The 20,170-nt window shown below is 35.3% G+C and overlaps 3 protein-coding genes and 1 pseudogene across 11 annotated transcripts; 1 reads left to right on the top strand and 3 right to left on the bottom strand.

Moving 5' to 3' along the window:
• The first annotated feature begins 1,410 nt into the window (after nucleotides 1-1,410).
• Nucleotides 1,411-6,091, top strand: LOC121755161 (mitotic apparatus protein p62-like). 3 transcript variants are annotated; one of them, XM_042150451.1, is made up of 11 exons: nucleotides 1,411-1,589; nucleotides 2,589-2,662; nucleotides 3,383-3,506; nucleotides 3,609-3,747; nucleotides 4,328-4,450; nucleotides 4,565-4,609; nucleotides 4,768-4,814; nucleotides 4,959-5,033; nucleotides 5,238-5,298; nucleotides 5,381-5,434; nucleotides 5,960-6,091. In XM_042150451.1, the coding sequence occupies exons 3-10, from the start codon at nucleotides 3,420-3,422 to the stop codon at nucleotides 5,395-5,397; spliced, it is 594 nt and encodes a 197-aa protein (XP_042006385.1). In that variant the 5' UTR covers nucleotides 1,411-1,589; nucleotides 2,589-2,662; nucleotides 3,383-3,419; the 3' UTR covers nucleotides 5,398-5,434; nucleotides 5,960-6,091. The 3 variants fall into 3 exon arrangements, with proteins under 3 accessions (XP_042006385.1, XP_042006384.1, XP_042006383.1); XM_042150450.1 differs by lacking the exon at nucleotides 5,960-6,091 and having other exon boundaries at nucleotides 3,413-3,506; nucleotides 5,381-5,656; XM_042150449.1 differs by lacking the exon at nucleotides 5,960-6,091 and having other exon boundaries at nucleotides 5,381-5,656.
• Nucleotides 5,810-11,984, bottom strand: LOC121755160 (probable cyclic nucleotide-gated ion channel 20, chloroplastic). 6 transcript variants are annotated; one of them, XM_042150447.1, is made up of 13 exons: nucleotides 11,881-11,984; nucleotides 10,556-11,028; nucleotides 9,700-9,891; nucleotides 9,423-9,521; nucleotides 8,954-9,091; nucleotides 8,509-8,757; nucleotides 8,172-8,429; nucleotides 7,930-8,075; nucleotides 7,690-7,767; nucleotides 7,254-7,383; nucleotides 6,942-7,188; nucleotides 6,642-6,804; nucleotides 5,810-6,301 (listed from the first exon to the last, which is right to left on the bottom strand). In XM_042150447.1, exons 2-13 carry the CDS (start codon nucleotides 11,012-11,014, stop codon nucleotides 6,142-6,144), a joined length of 2,319 nt encoding a protein of 772 aa, XP_042006381.1. In that variant the 5' UTR covers nucleotides 11,015-11,028; nucleotides 11,881-11,984; the 3' UTR covers nucleotides 5,810-6,141. The 6 variants fall into 6 exon arrangements, with proteins under 6 accessions (XP_042006381.1, XP_042006376.1, XP_042006378.1 ...); XM_042150442.1 differs by lacking the exon at nucleotides 11,881-11,984 and adding an exon at nucleotides 11,674-11,860; XM_042150444.1 differs by lacking the exon at nucleotides 11,881-11,984 and adding an exon at nucleotides 11,679-11,860.
• A 1,364-nt stretch (nucleotides 11,985-13,348) lies between these two features.
• LOC121753559 (BTB/POZ and TAZ domain-containing protein 1-like) lies at nucleotides 13,349-15,955 on the bottom strand. 2 transcript variants are annotated; one of them, XM_042148769.1, is made up of 5 exons: nucleotides 15,675-15,955; nucleotides 15,384-15,536; nucleotides 14,656-14,959; nucleotides 14,265-14,581; nucleotides 13,349-13,632 (listed from the first exon to the last, which is right to left on the bottom strand). In XM_042148769.1, exons 1-5 carry the CDS (start codon nucleotides 15,728-15,730, stop codon nucleotides 13,461-13,463), a joined length of 1,002 nt encoding a protein of 333 aa, XP_042004703.1. In that variant the 5' UTR covers nucleotides 15,731-15,955; the 3' UTR covers nucleotides 13,349-13,460. The 2 variants fall into 2 exon arrangements, with proteins under 2 accessions (XP_042004703.1, XP_042004702.1); XM_042148768.1 differs by having other exon boundaries at nucleotides 15,384-15,517; nucleotides 15,675-15,948.
• A 1,602-nt stretch (nucleotides 15,956-17,557) lies between these two features.
• Nucleotides 17,558-19,783, bottom strand: LOC121753826 (annotated as a pseudogene).
• Between the last annotated feature and the right edge of the window lie 387 nt (nucleotides 19,784-20,170).

The raw sequence follows: 20,170 nt of genomic DNA, 5'->3' as shown, positions 1-20,170 counted from the left end.
CTCATAGCTGCTTCGATGTTGATGTTTGAATTAAAGATTAATAAGGCGAGTATCTTTTATTTGTTAATTTTGAATAAATCCTTCTCTCCTTCTTGTTTGAATAAAAGATTAATAAAGTGTGTATCTTTCAGTTGGTAACATACATATTATTTTGAATAATTCCATTTCTTCCTCCTTAACTACTCTGATGCATGACTTTTATCAATAACTATTTAAAATATTTCGTACATATTATTTTGAATAATTCCATTTCTTCCTCCTTAACTACTCTGCTGCATGACTTTTATCAATAACTATTTAAAATATTTTGGGTAAAAATAATACAGCTGATAAAATAACACTCTTTATTTGCAGGCCAAGTTATATTTCTACTACTATCACCTAATCTATTGACATATGTAGTAGGTCTATTTAACTCTACATCATCTTTTAATGTAATCATTCTTTTGTGATTCATCATACAGTATTGATCTGATATATTTAAACACATCTACCTAAAGTTGGCAAATTATTGAAATTAGAGTGTATCGCAAAAGTTTCTTGGACAAAGGATTTGTGTTTCTCCGGTAAAAAGGTAGTAGTAGTACTAATAATGATAGTAATTTTGCACTAGTTTTAGACTTTTTTTCCCTTCACCTTTTATGTCATAAATAAGGTTTAAGTGTTTATATTTGGTTTTATTGGTGAAACTAGTAATCACAATAAATCTGAAAGGAAATTAATTAGAAAATAGAGAATTTAATTAAGGGAGGGGATCCTCTGCTGTGCTGAAAAGCACAGCAGCCCCTGCTGCCTCACACAAAACATTAAAATAATATATATTTATTTAATTAAATTTATTTTTATTTATTTGATTATTTTATTTTTTGGGTGAGGCAGCAGGGGCTGCTGTGCTTTTCAGCACAGCAGAGGATCCCCACCCTTTAATTAATGTCTTTTATAACTCTTTTTGTGCTCTTTTGTGTGTTAGTTTTACATTTAATAGATTGACTAAGATTAGAAAATAACTACACGTATGAATATAACTATTGTTTTATATTAGTGATAAAATGCAAACTCATATATTGTACAAACTCCAAACATGATTTGGCCCAATAAAAAATTATCAACAGATGACAAAATAGTAGCAACAGAAAATATCAACACAGTGTTAACACAATATCAAAACAGCATCAACTGTTGACACTGTGTTAACATTTTCTGTTGCTATTATTTTGTCATCTGTTGACCGTTTTTAATAGTCTAGATCATAATTTGAAGTTTGTACAATATTTAGAATTTGCATTTGATTATCTTCTATTGTTTTATACTATTATCTTTATTTGGATAGTTATAGGAAAATAAATAATTAAAGAAATACTGCTACAAAAGGGGTAACAATATAAAAAATGAGAATAAAGGGTATATTACTTTGTTCTCTTTTACAACCCTAAACCCTCTCCGGTTATCCCTCTCCAGCAACCACTCTCCGTCTGTCCGCCGCCGGCAGCCACTCCGGCGGCGAGTATAGCTGCCAGCAGCTCATCTTCCCCTCTTTGCTCAAAGCTTATTCCTCCCCATCTTCTCCGAACTCCATTGAGAGACTAAAGGTTAAAGCTTTGTTTACCCAAACTAATTTCTTGCAATTTAAGATAGAAATTGAAATCTTCTTTGATTATCACTTCCTAAGTTAATGTTTGTGGTTTTGAATTCAAGATTTGTCTTTTGGTTGTGTGTGTGAAAGTGAGAATTTTTAGCACTCAATCTAAAATTGGGGATTTCATATTATTATGCTTGTTGTGGCTATTAATTAGTTGTTGGGAGTGAATTTGTGTAAGTGGTTGTGGCTATGAAACTAATTGCAAACATGAATATCTGAAATGAGTTGTTACTGTACTGATCTGTTTCGGCCACCTTAACATGCTGGAATATATGTTCTAAAATTTTTATGCATACTATCAGGTCTTGGGAAGATCTCTTCAAAATTTCAAGCCATCACATTAACATTTGCTATTTTAAAAAATTCTTAGAAAACATTCGCCAGAAACTGTCATGAACTGGCAGCCTGTTTTGAAACAGTCATAACTCCCTAATCTCTTGGAATTTTGAAGATCACCTTTTTTATTATTAAACTATGTACCTAGAGGTTTCATTTGGTGTAAGGCCTGACCCCTAGTTACCTCCGAGCTTATTCAGTTTATTACGTGAAGATGATGTAATGCAGTCGAATTTTTTAAGCTTAAAAAGTTGAGAATAGAGGTTTTAAGCTAAAAGGGGATTTATCTCTTTTCTTTTTTCTACATCATGAAATGATTATCATACAATCTGTTATATATTTTTATTTATTTATTTATGTTGATATATGCTTTGTTTGAGGTTTGCTTGTTAATTTGACTAGTGGGTTGTAAGTTAATGGAATTGGATAGATTCTATTGATGATAGAGATTATGGTTGTAAGTAATGATTAAAGAAGATTATGGTTTCTAGTTTGTTTGGGTTCCTTGTTATGTTTTTTTAGTTTACGTTAAAATGAAAGCTTTAAGTTTCTAAAGTTAGAATTAGTTCAACTTTTCAAGTTTTAAAACTAAGTTAAAGTGCTTAACTGCTAGGAGTGGCGCATCTGAGGTTCGAAGACGGACAACCAAACCAAGCGTGAAGAGGTTATTTTGGATTGCTTTTTGAGGTGGGGTTACTTTATCTGTAAGCGTAGTTGCTACATGGTTATAATCATTGTTGTGACGTTCGTTTTTTTGCTTCTTATGGTTCTTGAATCTTTTTTTCTCCTATTTACGTTTCTAGTTTGGTTGAGGGCTATTTATAGAGATATTGTTGATTCATTTTAGCTCCATTATAGAGATGAATGTTCAATTTGGCTTTCAGAACCTTTTCATTTCTAAAATCTTTTCACTTCCACTTCTCTGATTATTTAGAACTACAAAAATGTCTTCACTTTCCTATATTACCCTAATTTAACCAATAAATAATGTAACATAGTTCTTATTAGAAATGGGCCACTCACCCCTTAAAAGGCCTTATAAGGAGGAGGGTTATCCACACTTATATAGATTAGATGGGATCTTCACCAAGTCGATGTGGGACAGAATTTTTAGAGAATTTAACAGATCTAATTCTTCATATAAATTCATTTAACATGGCAGGTATGCTCTTCACTATGTGTTTTGTTAAATTGATCAGATATTGCATTAGGAAACTGAATCTGCATAAATGTATGGAAAACTGAATCTGTACAGAAACTGGATAGATCAGTTGCTTCGGAACAAATTTGCCTGAAGTATTTGATGCGATTTTTCCCAAGAAAACTTGTTTTGCATAGTTAATGTAGAAATCCAGAATCAGACTTCAATAACGATTGATAATGGGCGCCCACTTTTACACTAACCAGACTCATTCTTCAAAACGCTGCGGCGACCAGAAAATACATGTCATTCAGAGGAAGAGGGGGCGGCCGCGGCCGTGGCCATGGAGGGCCTCCTAGAGCCAAGCAAATGCCCTTCGATCTCTTTCCGGTAACGCCACATATCCTACTTTCTTTTTATACACGCAGTTTAGTTATCTGGCGTAGTTTTGATCTGGAGGCGAATTTGATTGATTGATTGATTGATTAATAGGAAATTGCAATAGGCTTTGTGAAGTATTATGTGGAAGAAGTAAAGAAGTATTCTCAGTTTGTGTCCTGGTCACAGAGTCTGCAGACCTTTTTTGAGACATCTCCTTACCATTACCAAGATAGAAAGCTAACCCTACAGAGTACGTTTCCCCCTTTCTAATTTCTGATCATTTTTGCCACTTTGCTCTCTGCTGATGGACAGTTCTGCCATGATCCGATTTCAAATTAGGGGAGTTTGTATGATACTTTGAAAGGCAGGTATAGCTGGGATGTGAATTTGTTTTCATCCCATTTTTTTCTAATGTGATTTACATAACTAATGTTTATTAATCATGTATTATGAGACCTGATTTGAGAATCTATTTGTTTAAACTTTACCAAAAGATATAATCAATTCAATGGAAACTTATTGTTTAGTGTAACCGTGTTCTTAGAAATTACATACAAAATTTCATCTGTTTTGACCGAGCATCCTACTGTTTGGGTATGTTGTGGCAGATATTATGTATGATGCTTTAGGCTTTATGGAGAAAAGCGTGCTATAAAAATTGAAAATGACAATTGGAAAAGCTATATCTCATCTGAATATGTCGTCCTGCTTTGTTGTTAATGAACTTGCAATGCAGTCAACGTGCTACTAATAATTGTGTCTTTTGAGTTTTTATTTCATGCAGTTGCTTGCATTCAGTTGGTCTGATATGTCTCTATAAATTATTGCAGAAACGCAAAAACTAGACATAGAGAGGTACTCGGATAAGAAATTGCAGGCAACAACTGTTAAGCAACCACTCCATCACTTAATAATGATGGACAAAGATCATATGCCTGCAGAACTAGTCAGAGGTCGATGTTCTGTTTGTATATTAAACAGCTGTCTTAGTTAGTAGCATCAATTTTCAGATTGCCCCGTGAATTTTCTTCGTCTCATGTATCTCATATATTCTTTCACGTAAACAGGTGGACAGCAGACTTTCAAGAGAGTCAAGTGGGACAATGAAATAGGTAATAAGTTCACAAGAATTAATATTGTTATTTGTTGACGATCATCATAATCATGGATGTCGCTTAAATCTGCCCTATTTGTGAGCACTTTTTTCCATTTGAATTTTATTTTCAAAAATGCGCTGGTGAGTAATGAAAATTTGAATTGATTATAACAGACTTGAACAAACTTGATCAGTTTGAGAAGCTTGAGGAAAAGCGAAAGGTAAATTTTCATATCTCAACTGAATTATTTTTACCGTTTACTTCATCTGAGTTACTCGAAGTATGTCTTACTTCTTGTGCTTTTACTATGTCATTTTGATCATTGTTTTCATCTTTTTTTTGTCTATGGAATATGTACTTTTAGGGAACTGAAGAAGAAAACGAAGAGGAGGAAAATGAAGAAGATGAAGAATTTAGTGATGACAATGATTATACGAAGGTATATTGCTGACCTCGTGCATCTCACTCAACTTACATAATTTTCACCATAAACCTTATTTTTCTGCTAATTCAACATCTGACAATCTTGTGAATGCTTGTTTTTCAAATTATTCACTCAGTTAAGTTTCTGTTGATTTGTTTGAGATATATTCCCCTGGATTAGAATTATATGAACTGTAGCTAATACATATGCAATTTACAGGGTGAATACGTTGATGACGATGAAGATGACTTTAACATGGAGGACGAGGCAAACGAGGATGGTATACTTGATCTTGCTTATGGCTTTTGCTTTTCAACTTATGTTTCCTTTGATCTCCACTTATGAATTTCTGATGTTTGCAGATGCAGGGATTTTTTGAGTTAGCATTACATTGATCAACAACTAGGCTACTTGTGGTATATTTTTCCTTGCAACATAAGCTCTAATTTTGACGGTGTTATAGTATGGTATATATATATTTTTTTGTTTCTTAAAGAAAGAAAAAAACATCAACCGTTGGTAGGATTTAGGCCTTGTTTACTAGGAGTTATGTTATCAATTTTTTAGTGGTGTTCCAGATAGTAGTGTTTACTTATTATAAGCTGCACAACGAAATAAACTTTTTGGTCTTTGGTTTACTCTTTATGTGGTATTGAGCTTTTATTGAAAATTTACAAGAATAACTGAGCAAATATTTTGGGTCGCAAAGAATAATATCACATGGCTGATTGTTGATAAAAAATGATGTATACTCTCAACTTTGAGGCAACAGCCAGAGGCTTGAAACTAGATTGCCAGTAGTTAAAAAAGATATCTATATAAAAATAATCAACATAAAATTTGTTTCTGTAACCCTTCTAGATCCATGCTTACTTTATACAGAAAAAAACTTTGGAACGTCCTAACATACAAAACTGTCCTACACAAAATGGCTCCTACAGAGTGGAAGAGCAGATCGATCATCGAGTAAAGTATACTCAAACGTGCTATCAAACAAGGCCGAGAGGATAAGAAAGCCATGAGCCAAGCAGATCGTGCAACTCTCGGTCGGCCAGAAGCTCCTTTCAATTGGCTAGAATCCGTTACAAGAACATGAATCTATCTTGTAGAACCTAGAGTATGTCTAATATTTACGCTTGCTTCTAGTCCGATATGACAAGTTGTGCGGTGACCTTGAGGAACCTACTTGACTTGAATCAACTCGATTTGTTTGCTTCCTTTTGTGTCTCCATGCTAGTTGGATTCGTCTAGCTGCAATTCCACGCCAATGCGGTGATTCATACCTGCAACAAGAGAATCAACGACGGGAGATGTCAAAGGAGGCAACAAGAAGCACTATATGATGTGTCTTTAAACTGTATTTCATTTAGTTCTGTTTCAACAAGGCAGCAAGACGAGGCGTGTATTGAACTTGAAATGACTTCATATTTAAATAACAATGGAGTCCCCCGAATTTCTTTCTTCATATATCCGCTACTCATATATATGAGCTCGAGCTTTGGTCATTTAGAGTTTCCACGACCTTATGCTTGAGCTTCTATAGCAGTTGAGCTGAAGCTAGACTTGAAAAAGGAAATAACCTTTTGAAAGTAGCATTGAAATTGCAAAATGGGTCATAGTTACCTTATGGCGCCCTGAACGAGTGGAATCTTCAAAAATCTTGTGAAGAGACCCGCCACTTCTTCAAAATCAGCAGCTCGTAATACAAAGGCTTCGACGTTTGTTAAGCAAGTTACCTGCCTGTCGCTCAACAGCCCGTGTCGTGGAAGTCTAATACTCGTTCCATCTGAAGATTATGAATAAACGAAAACGACGTCGACGTATTATGAGTGAAATATAAGATGTGACGTAAAAATACGAGAGATAAAAGCTAGCTGACTAAAAAGAAGTGGAAAATGGAAAGTGGGAGGCTTGAGATTTTACCTTTACTGACGGAAGAATGTTCGAGGCACCAGGTAAGTAGTTCTTCTCCGCAAACATCGCCTTCAGACAGGATAGAATCGTTGCCATCTTCTCCCGTGCTTTTCATCTTTCCACGAATTATAAATACTATTTTATCAACTAGACCACCCGGATATAGTATCTTAGTGTTTTTGATGTAGGATCTTGTCTTCAGCTTCTCTTGTATAGCATCAATGACAGGTTCATCGAGAAGTTGAAAAATCCGTACCTGTTAATGGCGTTTGATATTACTGCTAACTAAGAAATCTCTGATAAATATGTTTGAGAATTTACTTTCTTGACGAACTTAAAGAGATGGCGCCTAATTTCTCGTTGAAGGTCCTCTGGCAAGTTCTCTATCAGCGAGTCTTCGTTTACACCCCTAGTTGCTGCCCAGTTGAAGCGTTCTGCAGCTCGGACTTGCCTGCAAGGGAACAAACACATACACATCTGCTCAATTAGGTCATACATATAGTTTCTAGCTCCAATTGTGATTTTACAATTGGAATATTTTGAAGCTATTTAAGAGACTACTGCAGTTTGTTGTCAAGTTGTTCAAGACACACGTAAGAACCCGGATGTAACCTATTGCGAATGCAACTTGGAAAATACGACGTTCACTACTTGCAATAAACATGAGGCTAAAAGGTAAATTACGAAGGGTAAAAAAAAAAAAAAAAATGAAACAATCAGCAATGATCATAAGAAAGAAAGATAAAGAATATGGAACCTTCGAAGATGTTTAGGTAAGCGACGATGGCTCATCCATTGTTCAACATCGCGGCCTCTTAAAGACTTTTCTAACCTCCTGAAGGAAAAAAAATGTCATTACTTAGTCCCAAAGAATTTTCTTCTACGAGCACTTGAATGATTAACTCCACTTAAGCACAAAGTGACTGGGAAACTAGAGAATAAAGATACGAAATCCGTATATTATACAATTATCATGTCATTTCAGTCGAGTGTGCACCTGCGTCCAAGTGCCTGCAGAAAGTTCTGCATATTCCCAATCAGAAGAGCGAAAAGCAGCAGACCAATCCCTATTATGAACATGGTGAAAACAACTTCGAGAGGCATGTAGCTCGGCTCCTGATTCCCAGCTAGCGTACTAATTTGCTTCATAAACAATCACAACACGGATTTTTTATAGGCCGTGAAGGCAGATTATTAAGGAAACGACATAAACAAAAAACACGTGTAGAACTAAGTTACCTGGAACCCCCAAAAGAGTGAATACAAGTATCTATCGAAAATGTCCTTGTGGGTGGTCAGATTGACAGCAGCTTCACATATCCCGAAGTCAAAACCGTCTTTCGTAAAACAAGCACTTGCATTTTCATTATTTTTCCAGTCATTCCAGTCCGGAATGTCTGCAAACCTCTTCTCATAATTATGATTACAGCTGAGGTATTTCATACAGTTACTGGTTTTGTTCCTGTCACATACATCTTGAAGGCACTTATTGACTCTCTGCACGAGTAAATCGACAGAAATCAGGTGAGAAATGTTTCCAAAATGAGGGATAGCGCTCTGAAATGAAAGATCGAACCTGTATGCTAAGAAGATACCAGCATGAGCCAACCACATGGCTCGCCAAAATGTACGTGAGAAGATTCATGAGGAAATTCGCCCAGGCTGACTCAAAAATGAAGCCAGTTGGGGAAAAACCAGCAACCAAAGGTAAGAATCTGCTCAGCCTTGGTATATACTGAACGAGAATTGCCGATGGAAGGACATATTTTATAATTTCGTTTCCAGGTGACGAGGCAGAGTGTGGTAAGAAAAATATTAAAATAATCTACAGGAACACAGAGGAGTCGATTTTAGTAGACATCAAGCTTGAGAGGTGCTTGCAAAGTAGTACATGTAATTCATGGAATACGAGAACAATAGAAGAGACTCTCTGTTGCATAATGGTACTCCATAGTAGAGCTGGTTGAAAGTAAAATTATGGAAGAAAAGGTAAAAATCCAACACAGATGGCAAAGGCACACCTGTGGCATGGGAAGTACAACAACTAGATCAACAGGAAAGTATGTCGTGAAATAATTCCAGGCAATTTTCTTAGGATCGTCAACTAAATCGCCAGACCCTGCAACTCTTGTTTCAGGAGCAACATAAGCTAGCCTGAACTGCAAAATGACAACGCACCTTCACTTGTAAAACATGCTCAGAAAAAAGTACCAGAAATCACATTGAAGTGCGATTTCGATCATACGTGCCCATTTTTGTAACAGTTGATGTGATTGTTCAAATACCAACCCTACTTCTGCTAGTCAGCATTAGACGGACAACTGGCTTATTCTAAAATGAGGGAAAGATAAAAATCATCACATGCATTATATAAGTACCACTCAAAATGAAAGACACCTTTTTCTGCATTTAAAAAATAAATAAAAATTGGTATACATTTGAAAAGGCAAGAGGAAATGCTTCAAAGCAGGGTGATATTGAGCCTTATACCTGAAGGAGGATATGCATTATATAAACGCAGTCGGTAATGGTCCTTAAGATGAGAAATTCTCGTGTCTTAGGCTTAAGTAATGCGACGCAGTTGTAATCCTGCAGGATGATGGTCAAATTAAGTCAATTGTAACTGAGTTTGTTCACATTCTTTATTGATACATAAAACATTCAATAAGAATTGTATTATGTAAAACATATAGGGGTGATAGTATTGACAAGGAGATCACAGCCACAAAAAAATGGAAACATGAACAACAAACTCTAAGAAGCATACCTTGCGCATAAACAATAGGAAAAAGAAAAATGGGTCGAGAAATGACGCGACAATGCAAAAGATAACGAAGAACTTGTTCCACCACTGAACGAGTTTTGCATGAGGATTAATAACCCCAGGAATATAAGAAAGAAAACGCGAACGCATTCTCTTTGCCCAACTTTGTGCATCGCCATAGAACATATTGCGATACTGCAAAAGAGGGTCACACACTATGAGGGCAATGCCTGAACTTGTTAGCAGAAAAAGATAAAGCACATAGAAAATACCAACAAATTTGCCACGAAAACACCAAAAACTCATAAATGAGACTTTTTTACCATTATGGAGAACTCCAAATTTATAAGACTTAGTAGTCCACTACCGAAAGAAATGCCAAGAAAACCATTTTACAAAAATAAATCTACGCCAAACAAAAGTATTATAATTGGCATAATCTCAGTACCAATCCAGTCTCTGAAATCGCACTGAAGAACCATAACTGAAGGGGATGTGAGCAAACACAGCAGCACAAGACATATCTCTTTGTTTTAGTTATTTCAAAGCTAAAAGTATTCATTTCCATTGATGTCATGTAAGCAAAGAAATCATTGACCTCAATACCACAATTCAATGCAAGAATTGTTAAAAACTAAAATTGCACAAGCCAGGATACAAAAATGACACTATTTTAAAATATTTGGCATCTAATTTGAATATTCAATACAATTTCCCCATCTATTCTGAGGCAGACCTCTCACTGAATTCATCAGTAACCACTCAATCATTGCTAACACCCTCATAAACCAAGCACTCACATATACTCTCCACAAACTGATAAGTACAAAAAGGCCATGAATGCAACAAACAGTAATACCTTAGCATCAATCATCGCTGTTGTCCTTGACGGCTTCTGCTGCCCCTTAGCATCATAGAACATGGGGCAAGCTGTGCAGTAGGGGTCACTGCACTTTCCGAGCTGCCCAGACCTCCAGAGGTGCTCATTCTTCCCCACGTAGTCCCCATCTCCATTCCTGGCCCGATTCTCAGCCTCAGCAGCTGTCTGAGGAGGCCTAAAGACTAGCTCGTTGTTCCGGTTAGGATTTAACGGACCACTCATCTGTACTTGAGAATTTTGCTTCACAGCCCTCAAAGGGCCAGTGAAGCCAACTAGATTTTGCTGGTATTCAGATGGATGTGGAGACTCCGTAGCGAAAGACATTGACACACTCCTCGTCCTACCAGAAATCCCTCTTCTTGTAGAGGAGCCGCCATTATCAGACTGTAAATATGTAGCTGGCAGCATAGGTGCTTCATCTCTCGATGAAGCATCCATTGCTTCAAATACACCTGCAAACAGAAATTACTCTTATTCTTTCCTTTCTGTTTTCTAATTCTCCATCAATCTTTCCCAAAATCAACAAATTCCATCCACAAATAGCAACATGAGAGAGAGAAGAATATATTACCTTTCCTAGAGATTTTTCAAAGAAATAGACCTCTCAACCAAAATTGACACACAATAGTAAAACAACAACAACAACAACAACAAATGCTGTAAGTTTTCAGTTAATCAAAAAATCTATGAGCAAGAATTCAACAACCAGCCTCTAAAAAATTACTTTTCAGAGGCCATAGTTTCATCCACATATATAAGCTAAATACACAAAATCCACTCACAAATCGCAACATAAGAGAGAGGGGAGCATAGATTACCTTTGTCGGATACTATCCAAAGCAATACACTTCCCCACCAATTAAAATTCACACAAACAAACAAAGAGCCAACAAATGAAGTAACTTTTCAGTTAATGAAAAATGATGCGAGCAAGAATTCAATTTCACACACACATGTCAAGAAGCTAAATCAACCCCACTTTCCAAAATACAATCTTAGAATAAGACATGCGAGGAAAAAGCAGAGAAAGACCAGCCTTTTTCCCACGTCCATCAAAGGAAATTGAAAGGAAACAACAACGAAAGATAAAACCTTACTTTACCACTTTCAGCTCAGTGATCTTGAAAGGTGACTAATAAAATAATCCATGTTCAAATTCAACATGGCAATTGTTTAGTAATTGCAAGCAAATGGGAAAGCCGGGACTGAATGTAGCACTAGAAAATACTAGTTGTATTTATGCGAAGAAGAAGAAGAAGAAATTAATATGCTCAAGAAAGTTTCAAAAAATTGACTCAACCAACCGACTTAGTCGTGTTTCATTTTCATGTTGTCGCCTGCCTGCCACATAGTGCTACTTTCCAACAAAGATGCTCTCTTCACTAACATGAAACTTATCAAATGTTTGAAATCTTTATTTACGCTTAATAATAGATTAACTGCCCACAGCTATGATTACGTTTGATTAAAGTAATAATTAAAAGCGTGTAACAGTGAATCCTACTTTCTTTTTATGGTCAGTCGTACTCCTTCTACCCGCCATTAAAAGTTTCATTTTTTGGTGATACAAATTTTAAGAAATGTTAAGAAAAGTGAGTGGGAAAAAGTTATTAGAATATGAATCTTACTTATATATTAGTTTTAAATAAAATATGAGTAGAATGAGTTAGTGGAATGTGAGACCTTATTATCATTCATGGTAAAGTGAACTGAGACTTCTATTCGCGGACGGATTAAAATGAAAAAACGGGACTCCTATTCACATACGGATGAAGTATTTTTTAAGTAGGAGTTTAAGTCTGGTCGTATATAATTAGTGTTGAATTCATAAAATTAATGAGACATATGTCCAATTTTTATGTATACAAGTTTTACAATAGAATATTAATAATTTAATGGAGTATGAGATTCATTTATTTTATGAAAAATATAAATAAAACTTTAAATTGTGATATTTCTCAATAACAAAATTGAACATTATTCTGCTCACAAAGGCAGTATATCTATTTTCTTTAGAAGTCATAATAGCTACATCATCTTTACATTATCAAAATGGCCATCTTGAGATATGAACTCAAACAATAATTTGGTTATTGTAAGCTCGAACCCTAATAAAGGATAAGGAGTACTACTTTACCAGTACTTGTTAAATTGTTGTTATCGCTCGTCAAGTGTAATTAAGAAATATATCATAATCTTCTAGTAATTTAATTATTACCATATGGGTCTCGACTATTAACTATAAGTTACTACATTACATCTACAAGATCGGACTTTGAGACTCGTGAAACACTCAATCCATGATTATGTCCACTTCCATTTGTATACAAGATTCCTGCAATATTTAATAAGAAAATAAAATGAAGACTATGAGTGGATTTTGTCATTTTCTTCTTTGTCTTTGATGACGCAAGAGTTTATTACTTGGCTTTTAATCATTGGGATCCTTGTTTCTAACCGTCTTTAAATTTTTATACGCTAATTATTTGTAAATTGAAGTTCACTATCACCGAAACTAAATGAACGCTCAAATTTAGTTATATGATATTTGAAACATGAAATGGTGCTTATATAAAGAGTTCATGTAAGATATGTAGTATATCATTCCTCCATTAATACAGGACAGCATCAAAATTTTGATAACATGTCAACTTCTATTTTATGCAATAGCTTATAGATATGATTTGAGTAGATAAAATACAATATTAAAGCTCCCTCTGTATAAAGGAAATGTAGTTTTTTGGTAAATTAAATTTGTTTGAAAGGTTAATATAATGCAGAATATGGATCATGTTCTTGAATTAATGAACTGTATTAAACTTTTTGGGACATCAAATATATTAACTTGAGAGACATAAAGAGTTCCAACTTTTAATTGTAGATTTCAAAATTTTAAGCCACTCAATTTTTGATAGTTCATCACTTCTCTTGGCTCCTCTTCTCGTTTCCTCTTTGGGAGAGACATTATAGCTTTAGCCAATGCTACCTTCCTCACAAGCAATCTCCATAGCTCATCACTTTCTCTCCCATCCCGCACCTCCTTCGACTTGAACTTTCTGTGAAAACACGCATTAAGCCCGGTCGAATATTTACCAAGAATATATCAAGAACAAAGACAAATTATTGGCAATCAACAAACAAACATAAAATTGAAGTTTAATCCACATTCTATGTATGATGTGAGAGAACTGGTCCTAATAAATTCCCACATGAACAACCTCAATTTGGTCAAGTCATGAAACGATCTCGGATGAGCATCAACATCCGAAGGATGACCCAGCGCGACCCTAACGTCTTTCCTAGGGTAAAAAGTCATACGCTAGTTGGTACGTCGCTGGTCAAGGATAAAAACATCGAGCTAAGCCATCACGAATCAAAAAATGACTCGTCGCTACCATTACTTTGGAAGAAAGGCACACTTTAGGAGACAAATGTGACAATGACCATACATGTATGTCTTTATTCATCATAGCTTTTGTGATTGAGAAGAAAGGTAATGACTATAAGTTTTTGAGGGGCAAATGGCAACAGTTAAGAATATGGGACCGGGGCTAGTTGTGGTACCAAATACAAGTAATAAATCTAACAAGATTTCACAATATACACATAAATTTCTACAGGTGAAAGAAAAAGCTCAACGATAATAAATTGGACACTGAGTGTGTCTATTGAAGATAACAAATATTACCTGCATAGAGGAACTCTGCATTCATCATGATGGTCACAAATGGAGGAATGCAGCCTAAAGAGCTGCCACATCCGTTTACAGCGCAAACACCCTCCGTTAACCCTTTTCTTGCAGCCACCAACGTGCTTGATCAGAAGCTGGAGGCCGTGGCAAGTCGAGAACTTGCTACAAGGCCCCTTTTCTTTGCTCGTATCCATATCACGTGGGCCAACACCAGTGCAACCCTCGGAGCATATATGTTCGAGGCAGGACATAGCCTCACTTAGCTCTATATACAAACTGCGCTCCTTTCTACGCCTCCTTGTCCTCTTCTTCATCTATTCCATGAGACAGAAAACATATTTATACCAGTTTTTTATAAAGAGATGTATTGATAGGGTAGGGTGTGTACCGACTCAGATTCATCGATGGATTGCAAGATCTGGAGCTCGAGAAAGGGGTCGTGATTCTGTATGAACTTCCAGCCTTCGGTCTTCTCAAGTGCCTTGAAGTTTTTCGACAGCATGTTCATGCACTTGAGGTGAAGATCGGGGGCATCGCATAGTCTTGCTAGCTGAAGCACATCCACCACATTCTCAATGGTGAGATGCTCAACCAACGCCCTTGTACATCTCTGCTTTAGCTGTGGCACCAAGTATACATGTGACAATGCAAGCAAATGAATTGCATACTTCTTCAGCTGTTCTTCATCGCATCTGGAAATTGTTTTAATTAACATATAATAAAAAATGACTACAACGAAATTCAGTTTCGGATTTGATTCTAAAATTTCATGCAATTCGTCTTGATCATTTTTTATATTTAGAAAGCAAATCCAATAGAAAATTAAAGCGAAATTGAAGTCTGTATCAAAATATAATAAAGTAGACGAGCATGTGATTGATGATCAACTAACAATGTAGGTAATCGAACGAAAATTAATTATGTCTTAATTAGTCAAACCCAATAGTGCCAGTAAATTATAAAAATTAAATAGTACTAGTACTAGTAGTTATATTATTCAAGTTGTTCCAAGACTATTGGGATTTCAATCATGAGAAATGTCAATACTATAAATAATTAAGATTGAGTATCTCAATTAAATAATAACTGGCCACGTTTTGCGTGACCGAAACTAACCTGTACGAATAAAGAAACTGAATGAACACGGAAACGGCGTTGTCTGGCACGCCAAGTATGGGAATTTTCCGTTCGGAGCTCCGCCGCTTCTGTGGCCGATTAATCATGCTCTCCAGCACCGGCGACGCAGCAGCCTTCAAAATTTCGTAGAAACTACCAATCATTAGCATATTTTATCAATCCTTTTATTCAGAATCCAAATGCATCCAGATTTAGGAGATCAACTATTGTGAAATACTCTACAAATTTGGACGATTTACGAGTCTAGCTAGAGAAGGAGAGAGAGAGTACCAGAAATTTAGAGTGTGCGGAAATGAGTAAACCAGTGGAGGTGACGACATGGACATCGGGTTGCGGCATTTCGGTAGCGCCACCGTGAATCGGAGGAGTTGAATGCAGCTCCATTTTTCAGGAAATATGAGTTTAATTCAATCGTATTTGTTGAAGATCGTGTAAATTTGTAGTGCGATGGTTCGATTCGAGCTTCCAAACTTGAAGGCTTGAAATTTGAAGGATTTGTTTTTTGTTGGAGAAAAGAGAAAAAAGAGCTGTGAAATGAACAATTGAAATGAAGCATGTATTTATAGACATGTAGGAAAAGAGAAAAATGGAATATGTAAATTAATAGTAGTACAAGTTATACAAGCAAATTACCGAATTAAATTACATAGATTGATTGCTCTATCGATTGGAAAAATATCGATTGTGATTTTATTTATATAAGGTGGATTTCAGAAATTAGTAATTTGGTAGCAAGAAAAAATAAAGTTGTTCATCCCAGCTTAAAGAAAAAGAAACTTTGTTATAAAAAGGAACCATAAATTAACCTTTTTAAAACCGAGCTATTGTAAAATTCTTGAATTAACTTTAAATGTCTACCATTGATTTTATGTGTCACAAATCCACGAGATGCACGATCGATTTTATTGTATTCACACTAATTTTAAATTATTAATAAAAAAAATTAACTAAATTTTTTCACTTCTCCAAATTTATCAAAAAATATATAATGATATTCTTGTTAATATCAAAAAAATCTCAATTCCACTTCCCCTTATTATCACAAAAATAAATAAAACATTTTCACTTTCTTAATTTTATTAAAAAAGTATATAATGATACTCTTATTATTTTTTTCTAAAACTCCCATTTAATATATACAGATATAGTCATATAGATTTGGCGAAATCATATGTTGCATGACATATTACTCCATATTTCCTAAGTTATTAATTTAAAGTAAAAATTATAAAGTTTTATTTTACCTTTTACAATTATTTTCAATCACTCTAAATTTAAATAGCACATTGTAGACTTGAACTTAAGTTTGACTTTTTGTCTCGAACATTAATCACTTTATCCCTAGATCACTAACTAGATTCATAGACCTCATTGTTTTTATATGAATTTTCTTTTTATTTTTTGTTTTCTAAAATCTAAACGAGTCTTTATCGACTAGATTAACTAGAGTCCACATAATTTGCGACAGTATTATATCATATTGTATTGTCACATGACTCACATTTTCAGGATCTTTACAATGAACCAATAAAATATCAACTAAAATAATATTGATGTGACTTATAGCTAACTCGTAAGCTACCTTTCTTATTAAGTTTTTTTGTAATAGAGGACGCAATATTATTGAGGCTGACAATTTGAGCCCATGAATTATTTACCCAACAAATAGGCTGAAAAAATATGGGTAGGTAAAGGATTTTCATTTGAAAAGGTGCAGACCTTTTTTGTAGGCCGCAGCTATTTATCAACTTGCTATGTGCTTTTCAATTTAATTTTCTCTTTAAGTATGTGGTAATATCTGACCTACTGTATACAAAAATCGGAACCATCTTTTAATATTTCATGCGTGTATAATAGTATATTATTAGTATAAAGTATACTATGAGAATCAAATCATATTAGTTAGCTTACTCTAGCATCGAACCATAATGCCTAATCTACGAATTTCTCATATCGGAAGGAGGGAAGGAGGTTTAACTAGCTAAGCGATTGACTTAATAATCCTATAAACATCTAAAGGTAATAAGAATTAATTGGATGAGAGCTTAGAATTGTGCATTGGATACTCAAGTTCTGCATTTCTCCGCATCATCACATCTCATCATTGTTTATTTATTTTGATCTAGTTACATTGTGCTTGTGTTTCGTAGAAATAGAACCAAAAACTCATTTTTGATTGTCTAGATAGTATCAATTGAAATTGGTTTATGGCAGTTAAGTTGATACATTTAGTCTCCGTGGGATACAATACTCTTACTCATCACCGCAATAATATCATACACTTAATTGTGGATAGTTGTCGGAGTAGTAAAATAAAAGCGAGTCACCGAGATGGCAAGTTGTGCGGTCACCTTGAGGAACCTACTTGATTTGTTTGCTTCCTTCTGTGTCTCCACGCTAGTTGGATTCGTCTAGCTGCGATTCCACGCCAATGAGGTGATTCATACCTGCAACAAGAGAATCAACAATTGAATTTATGGGAGATATCGAAGGAGGAAACAAGAAGCACTATGTGATGTGCCTTTAAAGTGTATCTCCGTTCGACTCCAATAGGTTATCGACTCCCGGACAACTTGCGTACAGCCCCCTTGAATGCAAGACGAGAACTATAGAACTTATATATAAAAAAGGCTCAAGCTAGAGGAATAACCTTTTGAAAGTAGCGTTGGAATTGCAAAATGGGTTATAGTTGGGTGATTTCTTTGTCAGTCTCACTTTCAAAAAAGAAATCTCTGTTCATACTGAGATCAGAATCAGAGGCTTTTTTATTCCTCCATTCATTTATAGACCCACTTTTAGGCTTTTTCTTGGAAGGGCTACAAATAAAAGTTACCTTATGACGCTCTGAATGAGTGGATTATTCAAGAATCTTATCAAGAGACCCGCGACTTCTTCAAAATCAGCAGCTCTTAATACAAAGGCTTCGACGTTTGTTAAGCAAGTTACCTGCCTGTCGCTCAACAGCCTGTGTTGTGGAAATCTGATACTCGTTCTATCTGAAGATTATGAATAAACAAACACAACGTATTATGAGTGAAATATAAGTGGAAAATGGGTGCTACAAAAAACAAGCGGTGATTTGGGTTTTTACCTTTACTAAAAGAAGAATGTTCGAGGCACCAGGTAAGTAGTTCTTCTCCGCAAACATCGCCTTCAGACAGGATAGAATCGTATCCCTCTTTTCCTGTGCTCTTCATCTTTCCACGAATTATAAATACTGTTTTATCAACTAGACCACCTGGATATAATATCTCACTGCCTCAGTCAAGAGTATGGGATCGGCGCTAGTTGTGGTACCAAATGGTAAATCTGACAAGATTTCAAAATATACGCAAAAGTTTCTACACATGAAAGAAAAAGCTCAATGATAATAAAATGAACAATGAGTGTGTCTATTGAAGATAACAAATATTACCTGCATAGAGGAACTCTGCATTCATCATAATGGTCACAAATGGAGGAATGCAGCCTAAAGAGTTGCCACATCCGTTTACAGCGCAAACACCCTCTGTTAACCCGCTTCTTGCAGCCACCAACGTGCTTGATCAGAAGCTGGGGGCCGTGGCAAGTCGAGAACTTGCTGCAAGGCCCCTTTTCTCCGCTCAGATCCATATCGCATATATTTTCAAGGCAGGACATAGCCTCACTTAGCTCTATATATACAAACTCCGCTCCTCTCTATGCCTCCTTGTCCTCTTCTTCATCTATTCCATGTAAGAAACCAATGAGAAAAAAACATATCTAGAGCAGTTTTTGATGAAGAAATGTATTCATAGGGTAGGGTGTGTACCGACTCAGATTTATCGATGGATTGCCAGATCTGGAGCTCGAGAAAGGGGTCGTGATTTTGTATGAACTTCCAGCCTTCGGTTTCCTGAAGCGCCTTGAAATTTGTCGAGAGCATGTTCATGCATTTGAGGTGAAGATCATCTACAGTGTTGCAAGCTGAAGCACATCTGCAGAAGTTTCGTGCAATTCTTATCGATTCTTTTTTTTTCAAAAATCAATTCGAATAGAAAATCAAAGCGATATTTAAATCTGTATCAAATCTGTACTAACCCGTACGAATAAAGAAACTGAATGAACAAGGAAACGGCGTCGTCTGGCACGTCAAGTATGGGAATTTTCCGTTCGGAGCTCCGCCGCTTCTGCGACCGATTAATCATGCTCTACAGCGCCGGCGACGCAGCGGCCTGCAAAATTTCGTACTAGAAACTACCAATCATTAGCAAATTTTATCAATCCTTTTGTAGCTCCGGCATTTCGGTAGCGCCGCCGTGGACCGGAGGAGTTGAATGCAGCTTCATTTTGCCGGAAAGAATGAGTTCAATCCAATCGTAGTTGTTGAAGGTCGTGTAAATTTGTAGGTTTAAATTAATCAATTGATAGCAGCTATGGATCCTTTGTTTAATTAAACAATTATAGATTCAAATTAATCATATATTCAATTAAGAATGTCATTGTCTTATTTATTAAATTAATTACTGATAATTTTAACTAATTTTTTTAGACTACAATTACTACATAAGAGTAGATAAAATAAAACTTAGCTCTTTGAATTATTTAACATTCCATGTATGTTAATAAATTTTAATTTATTTTTAATCATCAATTTTGTATTGCACTTAAAAATAACATATTTTATGTATAGCTTTAAGATTGAAAAATTAATATTTCATCTAATAAATTAAACTACTTTTATATACAAATATTGTATAAGTATAATGTTTACGCATATTTATATCTAAGTTATTTCACTATTAATA

Source organism: Salvia splendens, chromosome 11 (genome assembly GCF_004379255.2).
Source record: "Salvia splendens isolate huo1 chromosome 11, SspV2, whole genome shotgun sequence".
Taxonomy (NCBI): domain Eukaryota; kingdom Viridiplantae; phylum Streptophyta; class Magnoliopsida; order Lamiales; family Lamiaceae; genus Salvia; species Salvia splendens.
Note: the sequence above shows the minus strand (reverse complement) of the source record. Positions and strands in the feature narration are given on the sequence as shown.

What these genes read in the sequence shown, in the direction of transcription:
- LOC121753559 (XM_042148768.1), bottom strand. Translation starts at nt 15,788, where the DNA reads ATGGAGCTGCATTCAACTCCTCCGATTCACGGTGGCGCTACCGAAATG. An exon ending in CAGTTTCTTTATTCGTACAG is followed by an intron (nt 14,960 to 15,383) that starts GTTAGTTTCGGT and finishes AACAATTTCCAG; the next exon opens with ATGCGATGAAGAACAGCTGA. An exon ending in CCATCGATGAATCTGAGTCG is followed by an intron (nt 14,582 to 14,655) that starts GTACACACCCTA and finishes CTCATGGAATAG; the next exon opens with ATGAAGAAGAGGACAAGGAG.
- LOC121755160 (XM_042150447.1), bottom strand. Translation starts at nt 11,014, where the DNA reads ATGGATGCTTCATCGAGAGATGAAGCACCTATGCTGCCAGCTACATAT. An exon ending in TAATGCATATCCTCCTTCAG is followed by an intron (nt 9,092 to 9,422) that starts GTATAAGGCTCA and finishes GTCATTTTGCAG; the next exon opens with TTCAGGCTAGCTTATGTTGC. An exon ending in CTGCAGGCACTTGGACGCAG is followed by an intron (nt 7,768 to 7,929) that starts GTGCACACTCGA and finishes TTTTTCCTTCAG; the next exon opens with GAGGTTAGAAAAGTCTTTAA.
- LOC121755161 (XM_042150451.1), top strand. Translation starts at nt 3,420, where the DNA reads ATGTCATTCAGAGGAAGAGGGGGCGGCCGCGGCCGTGGCCATGGAGGG. An exon ending in TGCCCTTCGATCTCTTTCCG is followed by an intron (nt 3,507 to 3,608) that starts GTAACGCCACAT and finishes ATTGATTAATAG; the next exon opens with GAAATTGCAATAGGCTTTGT. An exon ending in GCCTGCAGAACTAGTCAGAG is followed by an intron (nt 4,451 to 4,564) that starts GTCGATGTTCTG and finishes TCACGTAAACAG; the next exon opens with GTGGACAGCAGACTTTCAAG.